Raw genomic sequence first — 17,490 nt, forward strand, 5'->3', positions numbered from 1 at the left:
GCCTAAACAAAACCTCTGTGATGACCCAGACCAGTCGTTTTCTCTGAATTGAGAAGCCCTTGTGCTCCAAAGACGTGGTTTTCAGGGGTTCTGCGAGTGCGAATCCTAAGTGCATTTGTAAATCTACTTTTAACTCTTTTAAAACCACGGGACACAAGTGAATTCTTGAATGCGTGACCCACTGGAGCTTGACTAGTTGGAGGAGACGGTGGAAACACCGTTGCCAGCTTCACTGGTTGCGCGGAATGTGTAACCACGTTTCTCCCGCCACGCCCACTTCCCCAAGGAGTCCGCCAGCCTGCACGTTGCTGGGCAGTGTTTAGCCTTTCTAGGTACTCTCCCGTTACAGAGCTGGACAGCGCAAAGAGAGAGCAGAAGTGAGTGCAGGACGGAGACGGCCGGTTTCAAAATTTTGTTTGGATCCGAGGGCTTTATGGGTGATCGCTGAATGTCTTTGTAATAAATGTATCAATTTGCATTGATCTACTGACTTTTTGCTGATGAAGTTCACACTTATCTGGTTTATGTGTTAGGACTCTGCTTAAGATTTTATTTGAAAAATGGGTCCCATTACTTAAAAAAAAAAAAAAAAAGTTGAAAACCACTGACCTGGACCAGTGCTTTTTGCTTTGTCTTCTTTTGTTTTAAACTCTTGTCCTTGGAGTCATAAGGCCTCTGGGGCTGCTGCCTGTGCTCCTTCCTCAAGGGAGGCCGAGAAGCAGATGGGTGCCAAGAGCCCAACCCCTCCCTTCCCTTCTGCAGACAAGAAACCGTTCCCTCTGCCTTCACACGTTGCAGGGTCAGAATGCCATATACAACTCTGCTGAGCAGGGCAAAGACAGGAGCTACCCCCTGTCCATACCAGCCTCTTAGTTTGCAGGGCAGGTAACAGAATCAGAGAGAGCACTTGAACTTCCCAAGAGCAAAAAGCCACTCATGGTGGAGCCAAGACAAGAATACAACCCACGGTGCTCCCACCTCCCCTGCACTCCCTGCCCCGTGGTGCTTCTCCCTCCCGGAGAGGCTGGCATTAATTTCTTTGAAGTTGCAATTCTGCCCCAGCACTTGAAGCCAGGAGTTGGTGAACACAGGTCCCGTCAATAGCCCACCTTGTCAAGAAGCAGATGTCCCTTACAACACAGCAGATGTCCCTTTCTGTCGGCTGCGAGGAGGTGGGGCACAGTTTGGGAATAGAAACGCAAGCATGATCCACACTGGTGGAGACAAGGATGGTTCTTTCCTCCTTGGGTGCGTTATCCTGCTTCCCATATCGAATCCTAGCAAATATGCATTATTTGTGAGGCTTTTGGCAATCTGCCTTACCACGTTAAACTCTGAAAAGGAAACGAGCATGCGGGCTCTACCTTGAAGGTTACGGAAGAGCCTTGTCGCGTCCTGTCGAGGGCGTGTGAGGATCCCAGTGGCCCTGGCTCCTCTGGGAAGCCTGGAGGAACAGGGATGATACACAGGATTCTTTTCGGGGTTTCCTTGGTTCACTGTGCAGAGACTGATCTTTTCATTCCGCCCTGGCTCACCCACGTAATGTCAGCTGGTAGGGAATGGCTTATCATGCCAGGCGTGTGTTTGTTTTACTTAGAATAATATTTAAAGATTTGCAGTTGCAGACAGGTTTAAAATCTCAAATAAAAGTTCTTAAAAAAAAAAAAAAAAGCAAGGTACTTGAGCCTTCTTGAAAATACAGAGTTAACTAAGGAAAGAAATTTTATGACTTTCCTGTACTCAGTCCACAGAGTCTCACCCTTCCCAAAAGATAACTCAGATGGGCAGAAGATATTCTTTGGCAACAAATATCCTCTGTTGAAAATTTTCATATAATTCCCCTCTGCATACCTGCAATATTAATTGGCCTGGGCTTTGTATGCATTTACCTGTGTGAATTTTGCCTGGTGTTAAATATCTGAAGCATGGACGAGCAGGCCAGGGGATTTCACTGCGGTTAAGATTGGACAAATATGGCATGGGTATTTTAAGGATATTGTTATTCACATGGAGCCTGTGTTGTAAGGGACATCTGCTAACAGTTCTCCGTGTCACCGAAAACATTATAGCAAAGTCTCAAGTTAGAGGGTAGCTCCCCGGCACTTGCGTTCACACACCACAACACGGACGTGAGCCCGTCTGCCAGCCTCACCCTCCGCTGTCCCCGTTCGCAGCCTGTGACATGAACGTGCACAAGCAGTGTGTGATCAACGTGCCCAGCCTCTGCGGGATGGACCACACGGAGAAGCGGGGCCGCATCTACCTGAAGGCCGAGGTCACCGACGAGAAGCTCCACGTCACCGGTAAGAAGTGCCCGCCGAGGGGTGAGGCTCGCAGCTCCTCTGCGGGCGTTCGGGTCAAGGTCGGGTGCGCCATTGCCTCAGAGACGCTCAGATGCAGAACCCCTGATTTCCCACGAACACGTCTCCCCCCACCTCCGGAGACCGCGCCCTCCGCCTTGACCCCCCAGCTACTCAGGGGCCGTCCCGAGTCCTAACTGCCGTGTGGGTTGGGGAACTCTGACACCTGGTCCGTGTGCTGTCCCCTGGTGCCAGGGGGGACAGGGAAGCAGGGGGGAGGTGGACGGGTGGCCCAGGCGTGTCATGGCATCAGGCTGCGGCCACCTGCTCAACCCATGCTAAAGGTGACACCAATGATAAACCGCCATCAGGTTCTCTGGTTACGCTTCCCCCGTGTTTGGCACGGGGCTGAGCACGTCACCGTAGAGAATGTCAGGGAAGTTCATTTCCTCAGACCACTGCTCCTGCACCCCTGCCACGCTGTCGGTGGGGACCACCCTGTCCTCCATGCCGACAGCCAGGGCCCCTCTTGTGGCCACCAGTGCCCCAGCCTGACACTTGTTCTCTGAGGAGGCTGCCACCTTGCCAGAGTCCTGGGGGTTGGGGGGCGGGGGGTGTGCAGAGAGCACACAGCTTAGGAGAAAATGACCAGAAAGCAGTATGTGCCAAGGGATTTGGAAGCAGAAGTTTAGAATGCCTGTTGGCTAAACGTTTCCCTGTTTTTCCAACACTTTATAAAGCCGCTGCTGTGGGCAGTACAATAGACCTCGCAGGGAAACATTCAGAGCTTCACGGTGAGGGGCAAAGCCCACTGAGAGGCAAGAATGCCCTGGCGAGAGTGTCTGAATGGTCAGCCCTCATGTGTGTGTGAACACAGCAGGGCACGCCGCACGCTGGACTGGCCCCGTGCCTCTCTGAGCCCCCCAAAGCTCACCTGTCCCAGATGCCCCGGCTGGGGCGGGGGCACAGGGTACGCGGAAGAGGAAGGAGAGGTCCCGTCACACAGGCACAGCAAGTATTGTCCTCATTACCCCGTCGTGGCCAAGAGCTGAATGAGATTCACGATTCTGCAGGATCATCCTAGGGGACAGCAGCCTTCACTGAGTTAGACATGGGTTTTCCACACTCAAAAGCCAACGAGTCTAACTTAGAGCAACAATCTAGGTCAAGGGTCTTGAGAATCCATCTAAAATGCTTTGCATAGGCGCGGGAGGGAAAAAAAATAAATAAAAATTAAAATTAAAAATTAAATACTTTGCATAGATTGAGCTCTGCTCTAAGAACGTGAATCCAGCAAGAGGTTAATAACAATGGCAACACCAGCCAACACGAGTGGTCCCCACAAAAGGGGCACTTTCTGAGCAGGACGTGTAGTTAACTTCTGTAAACCTAAGTAGTCGTTTACTTGGTTATCCTGACTTTAGAGATGAAGGCATCAAGAACTTACATGACTGGCCCAAAGTCAAGCAGGTGGTACATTTAATAGTTGGATGTTTCATTGCTACAAGCAGAGATAATATATTTCAATGATAGTATCATTAAGAACTGTAACATTGTCTTGATTCTGGCTGCTGTCATAAATACCATGGACCAGGTGGCTTAAACACAAACATTCATTGGTCACATTCATTGTGGAAGCTGGAAAGTCCAAGATCAAGGAGCTGCTAATTTGGTTTCCCGTGAGGACTATCCTTTCTGGTTCGTAGATGACTGTCTAGCTGTGTCCTCACTTGGGGATGGAAAGAGAGAGGAAACAAGCGCTTTGGTGTGTCTTCTTATAAGAACACTGATCGCATCAAGAGGGTCCCACTGTTGGGATATAATTATTTCCCAAAGGCCCCATATTCAAGGGGTCCAGGATTCCCATTAAAGGGTTAAGGGTTAGGGGTTCAACATATGAATTCTGGGAGGACACATAATTCAGTCCATAGAAAATCTATGTTTAAAATATGGTTGTAATTTGTGTGAAGGATGAAAACCCTAAGTATGAAATCCTAATTATGAATCCTAAGTATGAAAACCCAAGCTCAAGGAAGTAACTAATAGGTAATGATTTGTCTAAAACTTTTAGTTGAGAGTAATTGTAGGTTATCAGAATCAGAATTAACTTTGATGTAGTGAGAACACAAATATATATAATAAGCCATAACAGATGGAGCTCATGGTCCAAATTAAAAAAAAAAATTTTCAGAAGTAGTACAGGGTCCCCTTCACCTAGTCCTCCTGATCCCCAGAATTAATATTCCTCTATAACCATAGAGTATCAAAGTAGACAGATTTTTATTTCTTATTTTCTTTTTTAAAGATTTTTCTTTTTTATTTGAGTGAAAAGAGAGAGAGCGAGCGAGCATGAGTGGGGTTAAGGGGCAGACTCCCCACAGCTGAGCAAGGAACCTGATGCGGGGCTCGATCCCAGGACCCCAGGATCCTGACCTGAGCTGAAGGCAGATGCTTAACCGACTGAGCCACCCAAGCACCCCTCAAATTAGATACATTTTAAATTTGTAAAAAAAAAAAAAATAGTACCTGTGTACTTATAGTTACTAGAAATGATTTTAAAGAGCCAAAGAGAGTCTCAAACATCAGACTTCTCTTATTGCAGTATGAAAAGACTACCAGGGATACAAAGCCAAGTCCCTTTGGAGCAGAAGCTGCTGGTAACGGCTCCCCGCTCTTGCGTGCCCTGCCCAGCCTCCTAACCCAACAGTTCGGCACAAATTTGTCTTGACACGTGTTTTCAACAATAGCTAACATGCATTGAGTACTTGGTGTGTACTTACTCTTCATGAGACTGGACCTTTCTTGGTGCTAAGTGCTTTCTATTCCTTGTTTCATTGGCCCCTCCAATAGTGCCATAAAGTGCTATTATTATTCTCAATTTTGAGATGTGCAAGTGAGCTGAGAGAAAGGAAGAAATTATTCCGAGTTATAAGGTAGAAAGCGATGGTGCTGGGGCTTGAGTCCACGTCCATCTCCCAACCCCTGGCTTTCAGGTTTCACAAGGCTGTGAACCTCCCCCCCCCAGCTCTCTCGTATTAATTAAAGACTCTCCTTTCGAATAATAGCAAACCCACAAATAGTCACCAAACCCCTGTTCAGCACTCCACAGGTTCTCTGGGGGTCCAGAAAGTCCCAATGCGAGATTAAAACCAAGGGAGCAAAAAAGTAACTCATGAAGGAATTAATGGACAAGCCAAGTGCATGCAAAGTTAAACGTTCGATTATGTGCGTGCTGAACGGTGCGTCGTGGAGAAGGGGGCTGAGAACCGCAGAGATCTGAGAGGCAGGGGGAGGAAAGTTGCAGTAAAGAGCCCAGATGGAACGGCGGAAGCAGCCTGGCTTTAATGAGGTGCAGGTATAAAGAATGAGCCATGGGTAGTAGCCAAGCTTATGTCCAAATGCAAGTGGTAACTTGGAGAATGCGTCTTACCCCTGCACGGCCCTGTTAATGGTTAGGTCAGCTCAGCTTTATTTTACCTGTGCCGAACCGCTCCCACGGACCATAATTCCCAAAGTAAAATCAAACTCCCAACAGACTCCTGCTTTGGGATAGAAATCGGCCTTTCGAAATCAGAGATGAATTTCCTTTCTAGATCGGCACGGTATTTGTGGGAAAGGCCTCCACTTTCATGGTATATTTTTATTTTTCGCCTCTGGGCAGTGGTGCTGATGTTATCTGAACAGTGTCATTTTTATTTCTCTCAATATGCGATTTTAATAGGTTTTCTACATTCTTGTGTGCTTTTTTATTTGGTTTTTGGAGAAGTGGTAAAAAAAAAAATTCCCTCATGGGAACAAATTTTCAATTTAATGTTGTAAGTAAATGGAAAAAATATCATGGTTTACAGCTGCTCCAGGAGCACATGTCTCCCACAAATAGATTATTCTGCAGAAGAGTCTCATTTTTCTCAAATACTCTGGGTGGTTTATTTGGCGCAGAGCTCGAAGTTCTCCAGCGGGTCCTGTGGGGGAGGGGAGGGCTTGGGGCAGGATCTGAGGCTCCTCCTCAATGGGTCTGCCTTCTAGGGCAGTTTGCCCCTCGGTGCCCGTGTCTTACCTCCCCAGCCATCGAGACTTGTCGTTCGTCATGGCATTGCGAGGAAGCAGTAATAGTGCCTCTGTGTGTCCTGGTTCCATCTTGTAGAGCCTACAGAGTCACGGCAGTGAGACTCCGCTTTGGGTCACAATCACTGGTTTTTTGGATCACCCTTCATTATACATTTATTGAGCATGTGTTCAGCTCTCTCAAGGTGCCAAGGAAGCAAAGATAATTAAGATATGGCCCTTATTGTGGAATGTGTGGTCTTTGAAGGGGGACGGGGGAGAGGATGGATTAAGACATAAAAAAGGGACCACCGGGTGGCATGCCAGGTGCCTTTAAGTGCAGAGGGCGTTGGGGAGAGCAGAGCCCCCCCTGCCAGGCAGGGAAGCTGCTGAGACCTCCGCTCAGCCAGGGACCGGGACGCTGAGAGGACATTTCAGATAAAGATGCAGAGCCATGGAACGGCACTGCTGTGTTCGGAAAACACACAGTCCAGGACTCGGGGAATTTGGAGCGTGAGGTGGGGAGAGCTGGAGGGAAATTCCTTTCCATTTTTAAGAGATCAAGGCTATAGTCCTGCCAGTTTACAGGTCGTACGGTTCTTAGGGGTCATGTCGTATGGGCTTTAAGTATTTCTTTTTCAAACGGGGATTTTCAGTTCCAGGTGACTGTGTTTGCAAAGATAGGGCATCCGTCTCCTAGCCTGAAACCCGGACCTCCCCTGAGGTTCACAGTGAGCCTCGGCTTTTCTTTGTCAGTGCTGGGAAAGGGGGCAGAGCAGGTAGCCCACTGGTTGCCTAAAAGCTTTACAGGGATGCTTTTTCCCGGTGGCAGACAGGCTCGCGGACTATAATCATCCGCATGGGGCTGCCAGCAAAGAGTTGGACCGAACTGCTTGCTTGAAGGGAAAGGTGTTACTCAGAGGTAATTCCTATGAAAGAAAATCTCGGCTGTGGGATTTGGACCCAGCTCTCGGGCACATGGGAGGTGATATAGCTGGTGTAGCTGGTCTGTGGGCTGGGATAGAAAGAGGAGGTCAGCAAGAAGCTGCTTACCCTCGAGTATCTCCAGACAGCCTATTACTGGTGATAACTGCGCTTGACCACCTACTTCTGGTATTTTCATCAGAGGCCCCCACTACAAAGGTACCCTCTGCTGTTTATGAATAATAAGGAATCTGGGTGTCATACTTGGAGACCAGCAACCTGCCACCCAGTGGCTTTAGCATCCGTGGGTGACCTGTAACCAGTTATTACACTGACGGTTGCACAATGGTAATGGTCCAGTTCTGTAGTTCCTTCTACCATCATTGTATTCACCGGAAAGAAAAGCTTTTCCTTTATCTCTCCCCTACATTTTTTTTAAAGACTTTATTTATTTATTTGACAGACAGAGAGCACAAGTATGCAGAGGCAGGTGGGGGGGTTGAGGGGGGGAAGCATGCTCCCTGCTGAGCAGAGAGCCCGATGTGGGGCTCAATCCCAGAACCCTGGGATCATGACCTGAGCCGAAGGCAGAGACTTAACCCACTGAGCCACCCAGGTGCCCTCAACTACATTTTTTTTTAAATGTGTGAAGTGTGGAGCCCAGTAGGGCTCAAACTCACAATCCTGACATCAAGACCTAAGCTGAAATCAAAAGTCGGATGCTTACCTGACTGAGCCACCCAGGCGTCCCTCCCCTGCATTTTTTAAAATAGCAATTTAGGCTCTTGAGTTCTTTCCTACTGCCCATTTTTTATGTTCAGATTGTTCAGTATATAGCCAGTGGGAGCTCCTTCAAACTCTCTCTGTGTCCTTTTGACATAACCTGTCAGGTTTGTTTTATTTATTTATTTTTTTAAAAAAAGATTTTATTTATTTATTTGACAGAGAGAGATCAGAAGTAGGCAGAGAGGCAGGTAGAGAGAGAAGGAGGAGGAAGCAGGCTCCCTGCTGAGCAGAGAGCCCGATGCGGGACTCGATCCCAGGACCCCGAGATCATGACCTGAGCCGAAGGGAGCGGCTTAACCCACTGAGCCTTTTTTTAGCACTTCCTTTCTTTCTGGAACAGAAGAACCCACCTTGCACTTAGTATCTCCAGGTACCCCTGGGCATTTTTTTTTTTTAACTGAGAAATAAGAACCCAAGTTCTGGGTGCTGGGGTGCTCACGGCTTCTGGGGTGTCACTCTGTTTCTGCTCGTGCAGCAGACAGAGGTCATGACTCTACACTCGTGCTTCCCATTCTGGTCATAGCTAGGGGCTCTTCCTTTCCCTTCCCCAGTCCTGGTTCATTCCTCCCCCGCCCTCTGGATCTCTGGGTCCTGATGCCATCAGGGAGTTTCCTTATTTTCTCTGCCCCACATTACACGCAGCAGAATTTTAGAATTCAGATACCGTGAACTCTGAGAATAAATCTCCATAAAGTCCACGATTTTATCGCAGTTTTTAAAAAACCCTTAGGTGATATCCCACTAAGGCTGACTGGTCAGAATACCGCTACTCGGATTGGAGGTTTTCCTGTGTCGTTCTGGCCCCCATTGGACATTTGCCGCTGTAACTGAGTGACCAAACTCGGCGTCCCCCGTATGACAGGCTGAAAGGCTGGGTCTCCTCACATGGTGTAACAGAAGGAACAGGGTATTACCTATCAAGTATTTTTGCCAAAATCTTATAACCTGAATCTAATCATGAGAGTGGAGGAGGGGGAAGCAGAGAAATCCAGATATTGGGAAATTCTGTGTTTGTTAACCACTCTGGACTTTTCAGAAGTGCCACCATCCCAAGAAACAAAAAGAGTCAAAGGGATGGTTCTTGAGTTAAGGAACATGGAGACGTGGCAACGAGGTGAAGCCTGGATAACACAGGATTGGATCCTGGACCTAAGATAACAGCCATAAAGGGCTTTGGATAACAATGGTGGGGAAGGGGGTGAACTTGAACAGTGTTTTAGATAATGTTTTAGATAATCCAGTGTGAAATTTCTGGATGATCATGGTGATGCGCTTAGGAAGGACAGTGCTGATGTCTGCCGATCGCCCACAAATGGATGGTTCGGTTAAAAACAAAAACAAAACAAAACAAACAAAAACCAAAAAGCTGGAAATATGTGTACGTGCAGAAAGCTGTGGCAAAACCCTAATTAACAAATCTAAAATAGTTAGATGGCTTGATAGACGGATGGATGGAGAGAGAGATGGATAGATGGACGGAGAGACAGAGAATTTAGGGGAAGGGTGTGTAAGGTGTTTGATGTGCTGTTCTTTCGACTCCACTGTCGGTTTGAAATTGTTCACACCAAACCTCCAGGATGTCGGGCAATGATAAGTTAGAACCTTTCATTGCTGCCTGTAGAGATCGCTCTCAGCCGGAAGGAAGCCCGCAGGTGAGCCAACATCAGAGCTCCCGATGTGGATGCTAGGGGACTGCCAGCCAGTCAGAACCCGAGCAGCGAATGTGGAAAAGGAGACATGAGAGGGAGCCAGAGAAGCTGCTGCTATTCCTTGAGTGCGTGGGTCCTGTGAGAAAAGAAACCAGCATCCATTTAAGTACCTTCCACATCCCAGGCCCTGACTGGAAGCCTTTCTCTGCTCTAATGTTGTGATGAATGTATGTGTGGATTCATCACAGCAACGCTTTGAGAAAAGGGCGATCATTATGCTCGTTCTGTAACGGAGGAAGCAGGCCAGACGAGCCCCCAGTCCTGCCCAAGGTCACACAGCTGCTAAGTGGAAAACACCCGACCCCAGCTCCGAGGCATGTGCCTCCCACGCCCTCCCCACAGCAGCCCCTGGCCCTGCCGAGGGAAGACTGTGTGCTGGCGCAGATGTGACCCTTACTGGTGCCCAGGTGTTTGCGACTTGCTGTTTCTGTCTTGCAGTTCCCAGGTGAGACTGCTCTGTGCTGTCCTGCAGCCCCTGTAATTACTGTGGGGCCATGGGCACTCTTGCAAGTGAGGGTCTGTCGTCCTTTCCCACAGCGTCCATCCCCCAGGGCTTAGACAATGGCAGCAGGGAAGCTGGCTGAGAAAGAATTAACATGGGCAAAGAAGGATGGAAACGAACACCCACTCGGGATGTGTCCCGATGGTGCACAAGTCGGCCAGACATGGGTCCCGCCCCTGTCCTTTCTCACCCTGCCATCCCCGGTGTTTCCTTCCGGGCCCTGGTTCTTGCCCGTTGCAGACTTGTCCTTGCTCTCCCATTCCCACAGTCTTGGAAGAACGCGTCTCTGGCACTCACAAGCCTTCCGTTTGCTGGTGCTTAACATTTGCAGACGAGTTTGCAAAAGACAATAGGCACAGTCTCCGGGCTGACGAGGAGTAGTAGCTTGTGAGGGTGAGTGCCCACCGGCTGCCCCATTCCAGTGGGGGGTGGCGTCGAGGTGATGGCTTCGTGGCATGTTTTCAAGGGATTTATCTACTCTGTCTCCTTTCTTGATGGTATACTTCTAAACATCAGATGCCCCGTGTCTGCGTGTCTCCCCTTCAGCAGACAGTTCTTTGCCTGGCTTAGTCCTTATTTCTGATGCCTCCCCTGCCCCGGACACTCTGTGTTCCAATTGTAAAGAAGGCTGTGCTGTTTGCCCAGCGGGCAGGCTCTTTCCCACCTCCACCCCCTTGTTTATGCCGCATCCCCCACTCCCTCGGGAGCACCCTTTTAACACTCCGCTCTGGGCACTTTGTCAAAGCCTCTCCTCTCGTTTTATAGCTTGTGTAAAATTGACCACTCTTCTCCCATACCCTATACTGTGATTCCACTTGTGTTTATCTGCATGTTAATCTCCCTCTCGCAGACCGTTAGCCCTTCCAGGACAGGGACGGTGTCTTACATCTCATATCCAGCCCAGAGCCTCCCATTTGTGCGCTGATGTCTTTGTTGAGCAGATGACAATGATAGAAGTCTCAGTAGGCACAGAATAAAAAAAAAAAAAATTACTTGGTTCTATACTGTGTATTCTTGTATCCAATCCAAGCAACTCTTCCCATTTTGGCCGTATATCTGGATCAAGTTAAAATAATGCTGTTTTAGACCAATTCGTGAAGCCACGTGACTTCTGAGATCTTTCAGAGAAACACGTATCAGCCAAGAAGGAGGTTCATCCTCTCCAAGGAAACATGTCATTATTTACATCCTGACGGTGGTAGCTCCTCTTGGCCCATCTGTGGCTGAGCTCAATGTCAAGTGTGTACTAACTAGCGCCCAGCTCTCTTGCCCGGTTCTCTGTGCAGCGACTCAGACTCAGCTTTCCACGCTGGCTGCTTAGTCACTGGATGTCCATGGGAGGTGCAAGACTGAGACAAAGGGCAAAACCCATGTGGCATTTTCTTAATGAGGTGTGCCTTTGTCTTAAAATACCCTGGTATCAAGCTCAAAGTGACACGGCTTCTGTGTCTCCTGCTTAAGATGATCTTAATTTAAGCCCCTGGATCCTGGACAGGGCCCTCAGTCATCCAACCACTTGGGCATCCGTGGTTCCTGCCATGAAAATGCATTCTTAAAGCTGGGCTTTGAACGCCTGCATTCCTGGAAAGGGGGGACGGAGGGGAGAGAAACATTTCTGGGACCTCTTTCAAGACGACGCCATTAGCATACAGGGACACTGTCCTTGACTGAGCGGGTCATTCTTGTGCAGGATTTTAATTGCTTCTAATTATAGGATTATCATTTAAGCACAAGATTAATTGCCATGAAATTATTGCAAGGAACTTGATCTTCTTCTAGAAAGTAAATGCGTTCACCAAGTGAAGAATCAGAAGTTTGCAAATGATGTCTTTTTAATCACATCATGGAAACTTTATTTTTTAACTCTTTGATGGGGAGAGGAAATGTTAAGGGAATCAGAGGAGAGCAGATAAATGCCCCCCTTTGGGTTCCTTCCCCCTCCATTCCCCCCCCATCAAAAGTTTGGAAAATGTGAACATTCAGAGTTCATTTGGTTCACCAGTAGAAATGTCCCAAAATAAATGCAGAGATCTTTCCTCCTTTGATCCATTTCATCTTCACGGCAGATAAGAGTGGTTCACTGAACAGCTAGAAGAGGCAGATGTGCCTCTTGGTTCCTTCCAACGCAGCTGCTCCAATGCCCATAAACATTTTTTTTCAAATGCCTTGAATCTCCAGTTCACATATACCCTTGCTCTGGTTATTAGCACCAAAATGGTGCTGAGAAACAGCAGACTATGTTCATCTCAGCTTCTAGGCATTTCCATTTGGGAAAAATGCAGATTTCCTGAGAAAACCGGCCTTAAGTTAGCTCCTGGGGGGGTTTCTAGAATATCCTGTTTGAATAACGTAGGGAATGGCCACCTGTGGAAGCCCTGCTCCAGAGTGTCTCCCCACGGGGGACCCTCTTTACTGAGCAGAACAGTAACTGTACGTTACCACCCATTTTCCTTGGTAATTAATGCAAGTTTTGTGGTTAATTAAAGACAGTCAGGGTCCCTTTTAAAACCAAGTCAAGCCTTTTTTTCCTAGAATAATGAAGGAGGAACAGATGCGCGGCAAACTTCCTACAAAAGCGTTCCAGGTGGGGGTGCTGAATTTGGGGGACGTTGCCTTGCAGAAAGTGTCGCCTCACCAGCTTCCACCCACTGGAGGCAGGGGACGTAATCAAAAGCACTGTCTGCTTCGCTGAACACCCTGCGGGAAGGTGGCGGGGGGGGGAGGACTCTTGTTCTGGAAAATACCACACTGACATCTCCTTCCCCTTAAGTCATGCTGCCTGCAGCCAGCCACAGCCGGAACGAAGGGTGGGCAGGACCTGGTTCTTAGGCTGTGTATTGCCAGTCTCAGTCGATGGGCTGCGTGGGTGAACACCCACGGAAGACTCTGTGGGTGGGCAGCTCCCCTCAAGGGCAGAACGTGTGTTCTAACCAGTGCAGCGAAGCCTCATCGGTCTAATTGCCCACTATTCTGCATGACCCTGAAGCCCGTTTCAGTCTCCCATGAGAACAGGAACTCCAGTATCCTTAAAACCTTGAACTTCTGAAGGATGCCTGTTATAATTTTGAAAAAAATCTCAGCACCCATTCAATGACCCTCTCTGCATGAAGAAGGGGTATCAGGGGGCCTACATTTAGAAGATAAGAAAAGGGTTTTAGAGGACACTGTGCTCTTGGCTTTATGGTCACATCGATTGGAACCGACTCCCAGCTCCGCCGCTAACTAATGCTCCGTAAACCTTAGGGACTGTTTCTCTGGGGAGAGTTTTGTTGTGGCCACACTGAAGTTTCACAGTTCGATGCACCAGCGTACGTCATTTATTGACACATTAACTCTTTCTGTAGGGACTTGTTCGTGACGTAACTAGAACCACTGGAAGATTCCAGTCGCAGCCGGGGAAAACCTAACCCCAGCTGTCATTTGCCTTTCCTTGACTGAGCCTACCAAGCAGGACCCAGAACCTGCGCTCTGAGAACGGAAAGAGCTCTGGGAAGGGAACGGTTATATTTGAAGCTGAGAATATTAACCCTAAGGATTCCAACACCTTGTCCTCAGCTTGCTCGGGTTTGCTTTCCCCATATGCAGATTCATACAAAGGCACTTCGTTGTACCAAGTCCGAGAGCCCCCCCAGCACTGGCGTTCTGCTGCTGGGTGTACGTTTCAGAGAGAAAGAGCTGACGGCTGAGGCCAACCAGTGTGTTCCCTCTTGAGGAACTGACCGAACTGGGGGCTCCAGCACATCTGTAAGTGGACGAGGATCGCGAAGCGTTGGGCATGGTGACTTTCCGACGAGTCTGAATGGCAGGCGCCTTCCAGGGACCTCTTATTGACAGTGATAGTCCCATTCAACAGAGCTCCTCTGGGTAAAGGGAAAGAGGATGTGTCCCCCACGTCCCTTCTCCTCCTCAACCCACGAGGAGAATGGGGGACAGTTTCAAAACTGCCAGTGTGGCCCAAGCTCTTTGTTCTAGGGATGAAAAAAAATAAGGGAACATGACTGCTGGGTGTTGGGTGTGTGGGATTGGAAGGGACCAAACTTCAGCCCACTCATGGAGAAGGAATTATCACTGAAAAGTCTGGACTATCTGCTAGAACTCAAGGGTGAGAAAGCTGTGAGACCCAGGAAGCAACGAGCAGGAGGGGCGAGCTTGCTTATATTCCCTCTTCTATCTGTGAACTACTGTCACCCGTCCCATCCGTGGCCGGCTGGGCTCTCCCCGTGCTCCAGAAGACATGGCCCCGGACCGTCCTCCAGCTTTGCCTCTTACGGCTTTGAGTCTCCTACCCTGTCAGGCACAACCCTAAGTCCCAGGGAAGGGATCCGTCGGCTCCCTGTGGGGTCATGCGCCCTCTCTGGACCCCTTGACCGTGGCTGCAGCACAGGGTCACAGACGGGGGTGGACCACAGTGGGGGAAGGGCCGTTAGCTGGACCGGGAGGCGGTGCTGAGCAGGCAGGATGACGGCGGTGCGGTTAGACCACGCACGGGCCTCCAGGGTCATGCAGAAAGTTGTCCGGGAGTTGTCAGCCACGCTACTCAGCCACCGGGTGACTGAAGACCTCGGTGTCTCCACGTCTGTACAAAAGTTGGGTGTGACTCCCAAGGCCCTTTTGAACAAAACGGATTCCTGACCTGGCCGGTTTCCAGGAACAGCCAAGGAGAAAGGAAAAATGGATTTGGCTCGGTTGGTCCGGTCCAGCCACCTTTCATGCGGAAGCCGTGAAACAGCCGTCCGAGTGCCCAGTGTACGTGGCGCTGCTGGGGGAGGGGCTTCAGGATGGCACCCCCAGGAAGCAGCGTTCTTTGAACGTGGCCCCCGCTAGGAGGCAGAAACAGGTGCCAGGAAGTTGGGGACGGTTGATGAGGGCCTGGGACCTGGACAAAACCTTCCAGCCTGCACTGTGAACTGTGTGGCCCGGAATGACCCCTCCCCTCCCCCGCCCCAGGGCAGCTTTGTCTGCAGGCTGTGAGGCGTGCTTAGTCCCGAGGCTCTGGGCCTGCCACCCCCCCCCCCAAGCCTTGCTTTCAGGAGCATTTCCAACTATGAGAATGAACTAGTTGGCGGTACGCTAACAATGCCTCTGGATTCTCAGCCTCTCCCGGTGGGGGAAGCCAGGTTACCTTCCATTCAGCAGGGGAGAGACAAAGCAAGGTACATTTTATCCATGCATCATTGCCATTCATCTCTCCCGCGGTTGGCAAATTGGTGTGTCCTGCGTGGTTTTTCAGCTGTGGTGGTTATGCTCCGAATGACAGGTCCCCCCTCTACTCTGTCCTCCCCAAAGCACTTGGATCTCAAACGCCCACCTCTTGAGGCCCTCCTGCCATCTTCATCCCGTGGCTGGTCTTTGACCCGTGGGCCCCGCTACGCGGACCGCCTTCCTGCTGAATCTCCCCGCTTGCGGTCTTTCCTGCTCCGTGGCTGCCGTAGCCCCGCGGCTCTGCGGTTACACAGGCCGCTTGGTTATTTTACTGGATGAAAAAAGTCTGACACCCGACAGACTCCGCCGCAGTCTTTTTCAGAATGAGTTTAGTCTCTTGCTAGGTTTGATACATGTGGTGACATTGGGGCGGTCACCCTGGACAGATGGACCCGGTCAGAGAGATCCCAGTGGTAATGAGAACGTCTAGCTTTTCCAGGTGAAAAACTCTTAGCCCTGACATCACAAGTTTAATTAACGTTTGTGTGCAGCTTTGTATTTTCAGATTAAAGAGTGCCGTGGTACAGCGGATGGACCGGGGGCAGGGGGGCGATGGTTTATTATATTTTAGCTCCCTCTCCAAAGACTCCAGAGGCAAAGGCTAATGGACTGTTGTTTCCATGAACCCCCGAGAGCTCCCTAGAAGTACATCCGTCAGAATCAGCTCTGACCCCTTTCTTGGTGATCACAGATGTCAGGGAGGATCTTTGCTCCTCCAGGGGGGTGCGAGGAGCCCTGGGTGGGACTGTCCATTCCCTTCCCAGCGGCTGATGGAGGAAGTCGGACTGTTGCTGGCTGCCCAGACGTCCTGCGCGATGCTGAGCCCGCACATTCCTGGCAGGGCAGGCCAGCCAAGGCCTCCGGGAGATGGGGCTCTCTCTCCGGCGTCTAGCAAGAACAAATTCCTGCTCGTCCCCAGTCTCTAAGGTTTCTGCACCCAGCTCCTTGTGTGAAGGGGATAGAAGGCTGATTTCATTTGGTTTTGTCTCTTGAAGGGGCAGCTACTTTGGGGGAGGAAAAAAAAAATAACCAATAAACATTTTCGTCTTTGTCTGCCACACTGATGTGAATGCTTATGATTTTATTAGCAGCTGCCTTGGAGCCAGGCCTGATTTAATTTAATTTAATCTCCTAGGTTATTTTCAGTTCGGCTCAGTCTATTTTAAGCACGGATGAAGGGGAAGTAATCAGACTGAGGGAGTGGAGGAGGGAGGGGCAGGGGGTACCTTCTGTTCCCCTCCCTACTTACTCAAGCTTAACCCCGCTTGAGAGAAATGGCTTGGTGGAGACAGTCAGCCCGACCAGCTTCTCATTCTTACCCTCTTCATCTCTGGCGTTGTCTTATTCCTCGGAGAAAGCATCATCTCGGCTGGGGCAGGGCAGGGGAGGGGGGATGATAATTATGCAACCAGAAGCACAAATGAAGCCGTTTTGTCTAGCGTCAGGAGAGAAGCGAGTACTGGCACCTTCCCCTGGTCCTCCCCTTCTCCTCTGAGCAAACTGCATCTGTCATGGTGGCCTTATAGCTCTTCCTCTCTGGGATGCTTTGATGCCCTAGGTTTGGGAGTTGGGGAGGCAGGAACCCAGGGTCTCCCAGATTGGCGGTTGTCTAAAGGTCAGTACAGTAGCCAAAAGCTCCCTCAGTGAGACCCCGAACCAGAAGCCTCATGACCTTGAGCTTGCATGCCAGCCATGAGCTCAAGAGCAGCCTCCCCAAGGCCACCCCATCATCCCTGCTCCAGGGGGGCCCCGAAGGTGTGCCTCTGGTTTGGTACCAACAGTGATCCAGAGCAAGAGAGACTTAGCCCAGTTTTATATGCTTTCTCCAGAAATGGAAAGTTCTCTCCCCACCGTAGTGTTGCTCCCAAGCACCCAAGGTCTTTATGTTCACTCATTTATGTGTTTAACTTGTTTACCCTCCAGAATCCCTACACTTACAAGGGTGCCTGGCACACAGTAAGTCTCAGTGAGCGTCCACGGGACGGCGGGTTTTATCCTGGATGGCACTGGTGATGATGAGAAT

At 49.7% G+C, this 17,490-nt stretch overlaps 1 protein-coding gene across 1 annotated transcript in view; it reads left to right on the plus strand.

The window, feature by feature from the left end:
* PRKCA (protein kinase C alpha) overlaps window positions 1-17,490 on the plus strand; it is a 392,310-nt gene that overhangs the window by 268,001 nt on the left and 106,819 nt on the right. The window contains exon 5 of the mRNA XM_044247588.1: window positions 2,175-2,303. Within this exon, the coding sequence (XP_044103523.1) occupies window positions 2,175-2,303 (129 nt within the window). The remainder of the gene's footprint in view (window positions 1-2,174; window positions 2,304-17,490) is intronic.

The sequence above is a fragment of the Neovison vison genome, chromosome 5 (assembly GCF_020171115.1).
Source record: "Neovison vison isolate M4711 chromosome 5, ASM_NN_V1, whole genome shotgun sequence".
NCBI lineage: Eukaryota > Metazoa > Chordata > Mammalia > Carnivora > Mustelidae > Neogale > Neogale vison.